Source organism: Ahaetulla prasina, chromosome 7 (genome assembly GCF_028640845.1).
Source record: "Ahaetulla prasina isolate Xishuangbanna chromosome 7, ASM2864084v1, whole genome shotgun sequence".
In the NCBI taxonomy this organism is placed as follows: Eukaryota; Metazoa; Chordata; class Lepidosauria; order Squamata; family Colubridae; genus Ahaetulla; species Ahaetulla prasina.
Window position 1 is genome coordinate 38,810,855 of NC_080545.1, and position 13,808 is coordinate 38,824,662.

The following is a 13,808-nucleotide window of genomic DNA, read 5'->3' on the forward strand; positions in this document are numbered from 1 at the left end:
AACATATCCAAAATATATCAATTATAACAATTAAATTCTATTTAACCACATACCAACATTACATCCATAAATTTTTCTATCTGTCCTCCAAAAGTTAAACAATATTCCATCTTCCCATTCCTTTATACCTCACATATATCAAATAGTAACACCTTATACCCAAAATAAGTCAGTTGTAAAAATTAAACCCTATATATATATATATATTTTAAAAAAACCCATCAAAATCACATCTTAAGCATTCTCCCCCCTTGTCTTCTATCTTACACATTTTCCACCATCTGCTCACCAATCATCTTAACATCTAACAATAAAGAATTTCCAATCTTTAATATATTGGTGTAAAAATCTCTTGTTTAAAAACTTATTAAGAAAAGATAAGCCTCCAAAAGTTCCTATAAAAAAAAAAATCCATATTTGAAGTGAAGAAGTTTCCAAGATTTTAGTAGTTAGTTCTGTTTGCTTAAGAGCCATTCTTAAACTGTAAAATCTAAAAGAGGAAAAAAAAATTCAATAAACTCTTCTTCTTAAACATTGTGATAAAGAGAAAGGTAAGAAGAAGAAAAAATCATTAACAGTTCTTATTCATTCCATTTAAAAAGTAGCTTGTTATGTTCTTCTCTTCCTTTGTCCTTTTATAGTTTCACTTTCCTTTGTATATTGCAAATGCCATTTTAAATCCACTCAAGTTGAAAGTTAGTTCAAAGGAAAGCTATTTAAGAGCTGAAGTTAAGGTTTATTACTTGCAAATTCTTGCTAGTCCTCCTACTTTGTTCTGTCTGTGTTGAGTTCTCTTTAAAAATAAATCTTGGCACAGAGATGGTCGCGGCTTCTCATTCTGTATAAACAGAAGCACCCTGGGCACGGAGCTTCGTCAGGCTAAAGGGGAGCTCTCACCCTTCGATCCCCTGGTTAAATTCCAGGGGCTCCCGGGGAGCTCTACCCAAACCTGACCACTCTTCCCTCCCCCTTCTCCTGGGGGAGAGAATTCCAAACCGTTTGACAGCCCATTTACGCTGTCAGGAACAGTTTGACGAAACCCAGGGCAGACGATCCCAAAGGAACGTCCACGAAGCCTGCGTTGCCAGCGGAAGTCTCATAACTTACAACTTATAGTCATGGGGGATTTCAACCTACCATCAGCTGGCTTGTTATCGACTGCAGCTCGGGAGTTCCAGGCTTCCATGACGGCCTTGGACCTGATTCGAGTAAATGATGGCCCTACGCACATGGGGGGAGGCACGCTGGATCTGATTTATATCTCTGGACAGTGGTTAAATGATCTGGAATTAGATGATTTAGTAACAGAACCGATGTCATGGTCCGATCATTTTCTCCTTCGCCTAGACTTCCGAACTGCCACTCACCATCGCAGGGAGACAGAACCTATACGTTGGTTCCGTCCCAGGCGCCTGATGGACCCCGAGAGGTTCCTGACGGAGCTTGGGCCATTCCCTGAGGATCTGGCCCACGGCACGACTGAGGAACTAGTCGTGGCCTGGGAACAGGCCGCGGCTGGGGCCTTGGTCCGTGTCGTACCTTTGCGGCCTCTGACCCGGCGCAGATCTCGTCCGGCACCTTGGTTCTCAGAGGGGCTGAGGGAGATGAAACACCGGAGAAGACGCCTAGAGAGCACCTGGAGGTCCAGTCGTTCCGAAGCTGATCGGACACTAGTTAGGTCCTATTCTAGGACCTACCTAGTGGCAATGAGGGAGGCGAGGCATTCTTACGCCTCCACCCTCATTGCGTCGGCAGATAACCGCCCGGCCGCCCTGTTTCGGGTGACCCGCTCCCTCCTTCATCAGGAGGTGCGGGATGACCCTTTGCAGGGACGTGCCGAGGAGTTTAGTGGTTATCTATACGATAAAATCGCTCAGCTCCGGGATGGTCTGGACCGAAATTGGGATGATCCAAGCGAGGGAGAGGAGGCACGTCTTGTCGAGTCTGTTTGGGATGAGTTTGACCCTGTGGCTCCCGAGGACGTGGGGAGGCTTCACGCCACTACATGTTTACTGGACCCGTGTCCTTCCTGGCTGGTACTGGCCACTCAGGAGGTGACACGAGGCTGGCTCCAGAGGATTATCAAAGCTTCTTTGTTGGAAGGGGTTTTCCCTGCCGCCTTGAAAGAGGCGGTGGTGAGACCCCTCCTCAAGAAGCCCTCCCTGGACCCAGCTATTTTGGGTAATTATCGTCCAGTCTCCAACCTTCGCTTCGTTGCGAAGGTTGTAGAGAGTGCTGTGGCGCGACAGCTACCCCAATACCTGGATGAAGCCGTCTATCTAGACCCGTTCCAGTCCGGCTTCCGACCCGGATACAGCACGGAGACAGCTTTGGTCGCATTGGTGGATGATCTCTGGAGGGCCAGGGACAGGGGTTACTCCTCTGCGCTGGTCCTATTAGACCTCTCAGCGGCTTTTGATACCATCAACCATGGTATTTTGCTGCGCCGGTTGGGGGGATTGGGAGTGGGAGGCACCGTGTATCAGTGGTTCTCCTGCTATCTCTCTGACCGGTCGCAGACGGTGTTGACAGGGGGGCAGAGGTCGACTGCGAGGTGCCTCACTTGTGGGGTGCCGCAGGGGTCGATCCTCTCGCCCCTTCTGTTCAACAGCTATATGAAGCCGTTGGGTGAGATCATCAGTGGCTTCGGGGTGAGATACCAGCTGTACGCTGATGACACCCAGCTGTACTTTTCCACCCCGGGCCACCCCAATGAAGCTGTTGAAGTGCTGTCCCGGTGTTTGGAAGCCGTACGGGTCTGGATGGGGAGAAACAGGCTCAAGCTTAATGATGCCGGCACCCCGATGTGGATGCCAGCACCCCGATTCAGTCAGCCGCAGCCGCGGCTGACTGTTGGAGGCGAGTTACTGGCCCCAAAGGATAGGGTGCGCAACTTAGGTGTCCTCCTGGATGAACGGCTGTCGTTTGAAGATCATTTGACAGCCGTCTCCAGGAGGGCCTTCCACCAGGTTCGCCTGGTTCAGCAGTTGCGCCCCTTCCTTGATCGGGATGCCTTGTGCACAGTCACTCATGCGCTCGTTACCTCTCGCTTGGGTTATTGTAATGCTCTCTACATGGGGCTCCCCTTGAGGTGCACTCGGAGGCTTCAGTTAGTCCAGAATGCAGCTGCGTGGGTGATAGAGGGAGCTACGCGTAGCTCCCACGTAACACCGCTCCTGTGCAGACTGCACTGGCTACCTGTGGCCTTTCGAGTGCACTTTAAGGTTTTGGTCACAACCTTTAAAGCGCTCCATGGCTTAGGGCCTGGGTACTTACGGGACCGCCTGCTGTTACCGCATGCCTCCCACCGACCCGTACGCTCTCACAGAGAGGGACTTCTCAGGGTGCCGTCCGCTAAGCAATATCGGCTGGCGGCCCCCAGGGGAAGGTCCTTCTCTGTGGGGGCTCCCACACTCTGGAACGAGCTTCCCCCGGGTTTACGCCAAATACCTGACCTTCGGACCTTCCGCCGCGAACTGAAGACACATCTTTTCATTCGCGTGGGGCTGGCTTAAATTTTATCGATTTTAAATTTTCTATTATTAATTTTAATGGGGTTTTAGTTTTATATATTTTAAAGTTCTTTAGGCCAATTATAAAATAAGTTTTTTAACTTGTATTTTAAATTGTATATTGTATTGTCTGTTTTTTACTTTTAGCTGTACACCGCTCTGAGTCCTTCGGGAGAAGGGCGGTATAAAAATCGAATAAATAATAATAATAATAATAATAATAATAATAATAATAACAACAACAACAACAACTTCTTCACTGCAAAAACATATGGACTACCAACCTTGATCAAGGTAAAACAATAGATGCAATCTACATAGACTTCTGCAAAGCTTTTGATTCAGTAGTACATGATAAACTACTCTTCAAACTAAAATCCTACGGCATTTTGGGACCTCTTCACAATTGGATAAACGCCTTCCTGTCAAACAGACAACAAGTGGTCAAAATTGGCAACGCTATATCAAATCCTGTTCCTGTCAAAAGTGGCGTTCCCCAAGGTAGTGTTCTTGGTCCAACGCTCTTCATAGTATACATAAATGATCTCTGTGACCTCATCTCAAGTTATTGTGTTCTCTTTGCTGATGATGTCAAACTATTTAACACCACCAACAATACTACTACCCTTCAAGAAGACCTCGACTTAGTTTCTGATTGGTCTAAAACTTGGCAACTCCAAATCTCAACCAGCAAATGCTCAGTCTTACATATTGGAAAAAAGAATCCTATCAACAAGTATAAACTCGATGGTCATTACCTTACTGACAACCCTCACCCTGTCAAAGATCTTGGAGTTCTCATATCAAATGACCTAAATGCCAAAGCCCACTGCAACTACATAGCAAAAAAGGCTCTAAAAGTAGTAAACCTAATTTTACGCAGCTTCTTTTCCAAAAACTCTACACTACTAACTATAGCATACAAAACATTTGCCAGACCTATTCTTGAATACAGCTCATCAGTCTGGAACCCACACCACATCTCTGACATAAATACAATAGAACGCGTCCAGAAATATTTTACTAGAAGAGTTCTTCGCTCCTCCGAAAACAACAAAATACCTTATACCACCAGGCTTGAAATCCTTGGATTAGAAAACTTACAACTCCGTTGACAATGTTGGTTGGCGGCCTCCAGGGCGAGAGCCTTCTCTGTGGGGGCACCTGCCCTCTGGAATGAGCTTCCCCCAGGACTTTGTCAACTTCCTGACCTCCGGACCTTCCGCCGCGAGCTGAAGACTTATTTATTCTTCCGCGCGGGACTGGCATAAAATGGGTTTTATTTGGATTTTAATGGGGTGTTATATTGCTATGTATTCTATATTAATTATCAGCCAATTTGAATAAGTTTTTTAATTTTGATTTTATTGTATTATATTTATCTATGCTATTTTTACCTGGCTGTAAACCGCCCTGAGTCCTTCGGGAGAAGGGCGGTATATAAATTAAATTATTATTATTATTATTATTATTATTATTATTATTATTATTATTATTATTATTATTATTATTATTATTATTATTATTCGACATGACCTGTGTTTAAAACACAAAATCATATATTGCAATATCCTTCCTGTAAATGACTACTTCAGCTTCAATCGCAATATTACAAGAGCAAAAAATAGATTCAAGCTTAATGTCAACCACGTTAAACTTGATTGCAGAAAATATGACTTCTGCAAGAGTTGTTAATGCTTGGAACGCATTACCTGACTCCAAGTCTCTACTCAAAATCCCAAAATCTTCAACCAAAAACTGTCTATTGACCTCACCCCATTCCTAAGAGGACTATAAGGGGCGTGCATATAATTGCAGTGGGCTTTGGCACTTAGATCATTTGATATGAAAACTCCAAAGTCTTTAACAGAGTGGGAGTCATCTGTAAGGTAATGTCCATCAAGCATGTATTTAGTGTTTGGGTTCTTTTTTCCAATATATAAGACTGAGCATTTGCTGGTTAAGATTTTGAGTTAGCCTAAAGGAACCCGACCACTTATTTTCCGGTAGGATGAGGCCATGTGATAAGAATGAAAAACAACTGAGGCACTAACCGTACCCGAAGGACATCACTCAGTCGGGGCCGAAGAGGACCATCGCTCTCCCTTCCTTTATTCCGCGGTGTCTCCACCAAAACAGCCCGGCTCACAGCCTCCGCTCGACGCTCTGCTAATGACGCGCGCGAGGGAGGACGCTGTCGGGAAAGCGCAGGTGGAGGAAACAGAGCGCCCTCCTCATTTACACGCGAGGGGAAGGAACTATGCACCGGCAAGGCTTAGCTGGCCTGCTATCCGCTGCTACTGCAGCGCCAGCAAAGACAACTCCCTCTTGCCCGACGGTACGTATGTCTCTAACTAGGGGCGGGACTTGAGAAGAAAAAGGGAAAAGGGTGGTGTCGCTTTAACGGTGACGTACCCGGCGCGCCGGAAGCTTCGGGTCACACTGCTGTGCAGCCAAGACTTTGATTTGCGGCGGGTGACTTCGTTGGGCTTCGGATCGGCCTAAGCGTATGCGAAGTATTAGTGGCCCTGGCCTTCGTAGAAGGCTTATTTCTGCTTTCCCGTCCCGAGTGACGTGCTGTGACGCCCCCTCGGCACTCGACCGCGGCTCAGCGTGACCTCCGGACGCTTTTTTTCCCTCTCATGCATGGGCTTCCTCCTGCTTTGTTAGTGCGCCCGGTGGATGGACTAGAGGGGTAAGAGCCGTGTTGGTCCGGAAGTGGTTGGCCTGGGCTCGTGCGTTTGAAAGGGATGTCGGCTCGCTCAGTCGGATTGGCTTTCACGTGGAGCTCTACTTAGGATTTGGAGCTCTGCCCCGCTTTTACCCTTTGTCAGGCTTTGGATATAACTTAAAGAAAGCTGCTTCGCGCAACTTTCCTTGTTGAGAATTAGCGATTCAAGCATGTAGGCTAGTTCCCTGTAATGTAAGTTCCTGCCGCGTTTGTAATGGGTAGTTCTTTTATTCCTTCCCCCCGTAGTACTGTATATATTTTCTTCGCTAATGAGGTAATTTAGTACGGTACGCCAAACCTCGTGGCGCAATATTCAATGTTTGTCACCGACATAATGAGCTTCCCCCTAAAAGTGGTTTAAGCTAATTCATTAGTCTCATTGACTAAGCAATGTTGTGCTCAGTTTGGGATTTTTTTTTTTGTCAAAGAACGGTATCTAATTCCAACAGCCAGTAAATAGATTGCTCCTAACTGCTATTTCCTCATCCTACCACATGCTGTCAAGCAGATAAAACCTTTTCTTTTAAATTATATTTGAGTTACAGTACTCGATTTCTACCCGTCATTCTGTTTCAGAAGCTAAAGTAATAGCTATTTAAATTCTGTGCTCCCTTAACTTCTATCCACAGCAAGCCTGTGAGTACATTGGCTGTGAGATAATGTATGTCCCAACGTCATCCAGGGAGCTGTCATAAAGATGGACTTGAGTGGATCTCCCAAGTCCAACACTTTTAATCACCATGTTACAATAGAGGTTTTATTATTTTTCATTATTGTTTCAAGACTCCTAACACTTGTTTAATTTCAGTATTTTGATTTAAGAATTAAATTATAATGAGAAAATGAAAAGAGGAGTACAAATTCTAATTTTTAACTTCTCACCATTTTCCTGGTCCTATATTACTAAAGAAGCTAAATACATCAAGAATCAAAGGTAAAATCAGATGCACAACCAAATTTAGATGTAAGTATCTACAGTTCATTGTTTTCTGTGGATTTGAATCTAGGGCAGCATTTCCATGGTGACTATTTACACTTTCATAGCACAGCCAGTCATCACTGAAGTGATACAAAGCCTGTCCTTACTACAAGTATCTTCACTTACCAATTGCTACAATAGCACTAAAAAAGGATATTTATGGTCCTTGAAATTGCAGCATCCTCCTGGTCATGTGATTTGGTTGCCTGAAGACCAACATACATTTACAATGATCACAATGTCTCACAATCACCATTTGCAACCTTCACAGCCAGCTTCTAACAAGCAAAATCAAGGCGGAAGCTGGCAGAAAGTCACAAGCTGCCAAAGCGGTTTTGAATTGTATGAATAGATTGCATCAGAGTTTGAATTACTATAGGGTGGTGATTAAATTTTGAGCTTTAGCAAAATAATCCACTTTTTAAACATGCTAAGAAGCTGTGTTTATACACTATAGTTGTTTGAATTTCCCATGGGTTGATTAGAAAGCCATGGAGTATTCCCCATATTCTGCTCCATGAATCAGTTGAAAAAGGTATTCAACTTCTGACTGGAAAGTATGGCTGATTTGTATGCAGCACAAGGTCCCTTAAATAAGTATCCTTGTATTTATCCCAATAAAGTTTATTTGATTATTTATTTGGAAGTTTTAATTATTGACCTTTTTTCTAACATGTTTTTTTTAATATGCAGGAATTAGTTGGATTGGGATTAAAGCATAGTTGAAAGAAGCACAGAAGTAAGTAGATTTTTTTAAATGTCTTTTTTGACAATGGAAGTAGAATGACTTCTAGTAGAAGTAAATTATGCTGTTTAAGTTGATTTTTATTTTTCTAAATTCTGGCTCTATGGTTTAATCATTGATTGTTAATGATAGCTTGGCTAGGATGGGAGCTAAGAAATAATTTTGTTCCTTTAATTGAATTCTGTTCAAGTAAATCTTTTAATTCAAGATGAGCGATTTTTGAGAGATGAGAATTATAAGAAAGGGCAAGAAAATAACTTTCATTTCTGAATACTGAAAATGTCATTCAGAAATATTTTGTCTCCAGTACAGAGAGTTATTTACCACCACAATTATGATTGGCATATTGGTTGTTAAGCAAAGTATCATATTTTTGGAGTATAAGATACACCTTTTTCCCCCCCTAAAAGAGGGTGAAAATTTGAATACGTCTTATACACAGAATGTAGCCCACCCAGCCTCTGAAAGGGAGGTTTCAGAGGCTGAAAAAAAAGCAAGGCGCAGAACTCACAACCAACGAACTTGTAGCTAAAGTTCACCTCTGGGAACAGCTGACTGAGGTATTCCAGGAGGCCATCTACCCATCAATCAGCTTTTTTCTTATTTTTCTCCCCAACAACTAAGGTGCGTCTTATACTCCAGTGTGTCTTATATTCCGAAAAATACGGTAGTTGCTAAGTGAAACTGCTATTGTGCTTATGTTGTTTACTTCACTTTTGCTTTACAGACTTCCTAAAGTTGTAAATACAAGAATTGGTCATAAAAATTCTTTTTTCATTATTGTCATAATGTTGAATGGCCACTAAACAAGGAAATTGCTAAACGAGGACTAGCTGTAATTTCCTAAACTAGGGGTGCAGAATCTGTGCCATGTAGATCATTAGGCATGCCTTTTGAGCCCCTCCAATTTAATGAAAAATTGTAATTTGTAAAGTGATACCAGAAAAGAAATGAAAAACCTCAGTCTGCAACAAAAATTACACATATCATTTTAAAGGTCATGTGAAAATAATTGCATGCTTCTTTTTAATCTTGACATACCAGGTTTTCCTCTATAATATTCCTATTATGAAACCTTACTAGCTAGTCAGTTGAAACAAATATTCTGAAAAGGATTGGCCTTTCAATATTTTATGCCATCCCTTTACACTGTTTTTGCAATTCATAGCTTATTTATCTGCATCTTAATGATTTATCTAAATGAAAGTGCTGCTTTTGATTGAGATAAAGATTCACAATATACTTGATGTGATGTGGACAGTATATGGTGGGTATTTTATATACATTATATACTTTCAAACATCTGTTGAAACTGTTGATGTGCAAGTAACTGAAAGTGAGCTAAGAATGTAGATTTGTATATGAATAAAAAATGATTAGTTGTATGTATTAGACAAACAAGTTTTAGTATGGGTTTTTAAAGTTTTGTGATTTTATGGGGGAGTATGTTATTTTAACATTTGGGCATTTAAATTAGTTTTTTAAGGGATGTTTTTAATTGTTATGTGTATTTGTATTTTATCTGCCTGTTCACCGCCCTGAGTCCTTCGGGAGAAGGGCGGTATACAAATTAAAATATTATTATTATTATTATTATTATTATTATTATTATTATTATTATTATTATTATTATTATTATTATTATTATTATTATTGAAAATGTTCCAATTGCAAGTAAAAAAACTTTAGAAAGATTGTAAACCTTAGAATTTTCAAAACATTTTTGTTCATTATTAAATTTACACATTGTTTATTACAACGTTGTAGAAGTTTACAATTATAAAAAGTAAAGTAGAAGACATAATAAAATTGATGCAGTTAAATAAAATAAAATTCAATCATGAAACTGACAAAAACTTAGTGAAAAGGTGCTTTTTTCCCTATGTTCCCAAATGCTATGAGAGTAGGAGCCAAGTACTCCACCTTAGGGAGCTTATTTCATTGCTCTGAAGTGCTCCTAGAGGACCTGGTTTACCTTTCATCACCGACAGGCCGTTTGTTGCAATCGGAGCCTTCACTCGGCAGCAGTTTAGGCGCAAAGTTCCATTCCACGCCTGGATTGATCGCGCTTATAGCCGGACGGCTAGCACTTAGCGGATCGAGCATAACAGCGTCTCCCCGCCCCTGCTAGGACCCTCTGCAGGGAAAGAGCCCAACGATCGATCTGGATTGGATGCAGTGAGTAGCGGACTTTCCGCAGTTGATATTTGTGGGCTGATAGCAATCACGCCTGAAGGCTCATAAAATGGCAGACACCAAGCATTCCAAGGCACGCCACATGACGTCCTCTAAAAGCCGCAGCCACCATGCTTCTGATCCTGGGGAGGGCTCATCCGGGGTTCATATCCATAAAAAACGCTCCAAGCCCCAGCCAAAGCCCCAGGATAAGCCAGCTAAGACCTCTAGGGTAGAGGAACGCAGGCACAAGGTGATCAAAAAAGTTATTAATAAGGCCCAACAGCAGGCCAAAAAAAGTATCCCATCTCCTTCGGCCCCAATCAGTCCTTTGGGGGACCCCCCTCCTGATCTCAGCCCAGAACAGCCTCAGCCTCCCCAGAAAGGTACTGAAGCGTGGTCCCCTGACCATCCAGTCCCTCCAGACCAAACATCTCCGGCTGGGATAGGGCCATTATTCCAGCCTTTGCCTGAGCCTAACGACCAGGCTTCCTAAGAACAACAGGCCTCTAGCCCCAGAGTTCCGGCCTCTTAGTGTCACATAGGCCTCAGTTGGGCCCAGCCCAGTCAATTTTCCTGGATTTCAACTACCAGAATCCATGATTTCAGAAGCGATCAGGCAAGGCTTCACCCAATGCCTGCACCAAGGTGCTTCTTCAGCAGTCTCGGATTACTTGAGCGGGCTAATCAGCACCAGGGTTTGGTAGACCTGGAGGAGGCCAGGTCGGTACACGAGCAGGCATAATCATATGATTCAGATGGCCAAGTGTCCTAATAGGACGAGGAAGCTCCCCAGGAGCAGTTCCTTTCAGAGGACGAGGGCTTTTCTCCAGACCAACAACACAGTATCAAAGAGTTAGTGTCACAACTTAATTGCCCAGAGGTCAGTTCCCTTGTTTCTTCTATCACAGTTGCTCAGAAAGATGATCTCCTGCATCTCGATAGTACCTTGGGCACGCAGACATGTGTGATGGTTTCTGCTGCCGTTTCAGAGAACAGGTCGAAGCAATTCCAGGGCCAAAGTAGTGATTCCAATGCGCGTACGTCTGTCTCTCCACTTATGGACATCGGTGGCGCTGCAGAAGGACTGCATGTTTCTGGAAACACGAGTCACAGTTACAACGGATGTGACCCTCTCTGGCTGGGGGGCGCATGTGTTCTCAAGTAGCACAAGGACAGTGGTCCCCAGCGGAGCAACAGAGCAACATCAATTTCTTGGAACTACCGGCAGCCCGGCTAACTCTCCACCACTTTCAAGCCATGGTGGCAGGTCAGCATGTGCTGATCCTAACAGCAATGTGCTACGAAAGCCCATGTGAATCGAGAAGGAGGCATTCGCCCGGTCTCTAATGCAGAGATTGCTGAACTGGGTGGAATGACATCTGCTCACTTCGGGCAGAGCACATATGCTCTGGAACTCTTCCTACCTTGAGGCCAACTGGCTGAGTCGATGTCAATTGGATCCAAAATCAAACCAAAATCAAAATCCAACCAAAACAATCTGGAACTGAACACACTCAAAACCGTAGAAATGGTGGTAGACTTTAGGAGAAACCCTTCCATACTTCCACCTCTCACAATACTTGACAACACAGTATCAACAGTAGAAACCTTCAAATTTCTGGGTTCTATCATATCGCAAGATCTCAAATGGACAACTAACATCAAAAACATCATTAAAAAGGGACAACAAAGAATGTTCTTTCTGCGCCAACTCAGTAAGCTCAAACTGCCCAAGGAGCTGCTGATCCAATTCTACAGAGGAATTATTGAGTCTGTCATTTGCACATCTATAACTGTCTGGTTCGGTTCTGCAACCCAACAAGAAAAACACAGACTTCAGAGGATAATTAGAACTGCAGAAAAAATAATTGCTACCAACCTGCCTTCCATTGAGGACCTGTATGCTGCACGAATCAAGAAGAGGGCCGTGAAAATATTTGCAGATCCCTCGCATCCTGGACATAAACTGTTTCAACTCCTACCCTCAAAACGACGCTATAGAGCACTGCACACCAGAACAACTAGACACAAGAACAGTTTTTCCCGAAGGCCATCACTCTGCTAAACAAATAATTCCCTCAACACTGTCAGACTATTTACTGAATCTGCACTACTATTAATCGTTTCATAGTTCCCATCACCAATCTCTTTCCACTTATGACTGTATGACTATAACTTGTTGCTGGCAGTCCTTATGATTTATATTGATATATTGACCATCAATTGTGTTGTAAATGTTGTACCTTGATGAACGTATCTTTTCTTTTATGTACACTGAGAGCATATGCACCAAGACAAATTCCTTCTGTGTCCAATCACACTTGGCCAATAAAATTCTATTCTATTCTATTCTATCCATCCACAATTCTTCTAGGAACTGTCTCGCTGATTCAGTCATCCGATACTCAATTTGTTTGCCTGACCGAGAACACGATCTCCCATGATTCTTCTCTCGATTCCTGAGCCCAGGAGCAGAAAGTTGCGATGCTCTCAGATTGACATGGCCGCAGGGTCTTCTATACGCATTCGCTCCCATCTCCTTCGGCCCCAATCAGTCCTTTGGGGACCCTCCTGATCTCAGCCCAGAACAGCCTCAGCCTCCCAGAAAGGTACTGAAGCGTGGTCCCTGACCATCCAGTCCTCCAGACCAAACATCTCCTGCATCTCGATAGTACCTTGGGCACGCAGACATGTGTGATGGTTTCTGCTGCCGTTTCAGAGAACAGGTCGAAGCAATTCCAGGGCCAAAGTAGTGATTCCAATGCGCGTACGTCTGTCTCTCCACTTATGGACATCGGTGGCGCTGCAGAAGGACTGCATGTTTCTGGAAACACGAGTCACAGTTACAACGGATGTGACCCTCTCTGGCTGGGGGGCGCATGTGTTCTCAAGTAGCACAAGGACAGTGGTCCCCAGCGGAGCAACAGAGCAACATCAATTTCTTGGAACTACCGGCAGCCCGGCTAACTCTCCACCACTTTCAAGCCATGGTGGCAGGTCAGCATGTGCTGATCCTAACAGCAATGTGCTACGAAAGCCCATGTGAATCGAGAAGGAGGCATTCGTTCCCGGTCTCTAATGCAGAGAGATTGCTGAACTGGGTGGAATGACATCTGCTCTCACTTCGGGCAGAGCACATATGCTCTGGAACTCTTCCTACCTTGAGGCCAACTGGCTGAGTCGATGTCAATTGGATCCAAAATCAAACCAAAATCAAAATCCAACCAAAACAATCTGGAACTGAACACACTCAAAACTGTAGAAATGGTGGTAGACTTTAGGAGAAACCCTTCCATACTTCCACCTCTCACAATATTTGACAACACAGTATCAACAGTAGAAACCTTCAAATTTCTGGGTTCTATCATATCGCAAGATCTCAAATGGACAACTAACATCAAAAACATCATTAAAAAGGGACAACAAAGAATGTTCTTTCTGCGCCAACTCAGTAAGCTCAAACTGCCCAAGGAGCTGCTGATCCAATTCTACAGAGGAATTATTGAGTCTGTCATTTGCACATCTATAACTGTCTGGTTCGGTTCTGCAACCCAACAAGAAAAACACAGACTTCAGAGGATAATTAGAACTGCAGAAAAAATAATTGCTACCAACCTGCCTTCCATTGAGGACCTGTATGCTGCACGAATCAAGAAGAGGGCC

General features: G+C 43.5%; 2 protein-coding genes across 10 annotated transcripts in view; one reads left to right on the forward strand and one right to left on the reverse strand.

Annotated features, from left to right (window-relative positions):
* The window catches only part of ZCRB1 (zinc finger CCHC-type and RNA binding motif containing 1), a 95,518-nt gene extending 89,687 nt beyond the window's left edge, over positions 1 to 5,831 (reverse strand). Inside the window, exons 1-2 of one of the 5 annotated variants that reach the window (XM_058190147.1) lie at positions 5,572 to 5,831; positions 3,797 to 3,934 (exon numbers count right to left, since the gene is read on the reverse strand). Coding sequence is in view for 1 of the 5 variants with exons in the window: in XM_058190144.1 (XP_058046127.1) it covers positions 5,572 to 5,582 (11 nt within the window). In the remaining 4 variants the exon portion in view is untranslated. Of the gene's footprint in view, positions 1 to 1,137; positions 1,284 to 3,796; positions 3,935 to 5,566 lie in introns of all 5 variants that reach the window. The other 4 variants (XM_058190148.1, XM_058190146.1, XM_058190144.1 and 1 more) reach the window with 4 other exon arrangements.
* Positions 5,719 to 13,808, forward strand: part of PPHLN1 (periphilin 1) — an 85,891-nt gene continuing 77,801 nt past the window's right edge. Inside the window, exons 1-3 of one of the 5 annotated variants that reach the window (XM_058190136.1) lie at positions 5,939 to 6,207; positions 7,153 to 7,207; positions 7,916 to 7,961. In XM_058190136.1, coding sequence (XP_058046119.1) covers position 7,961 — 1 coding nt within the window. In that variant the 5' untranslated portion in view covers positions 5,939 to 6,207; positions 7,153 to 7,207; positions 7,916 to 7,960. Of the gene's footprint in view, positions 5,851 to 5,938; positions 6,208 to 7,152; positions 7,208 to 7,915; positions 7,962 to 7,991; positions 8,592 to 13,808 lie in introns of those variants that run through there. The other 4 variants (XM_058190138.1, XM_058190135.1, XM_058190137.1 and 1 more) reach the window with 4 other exon arrangements.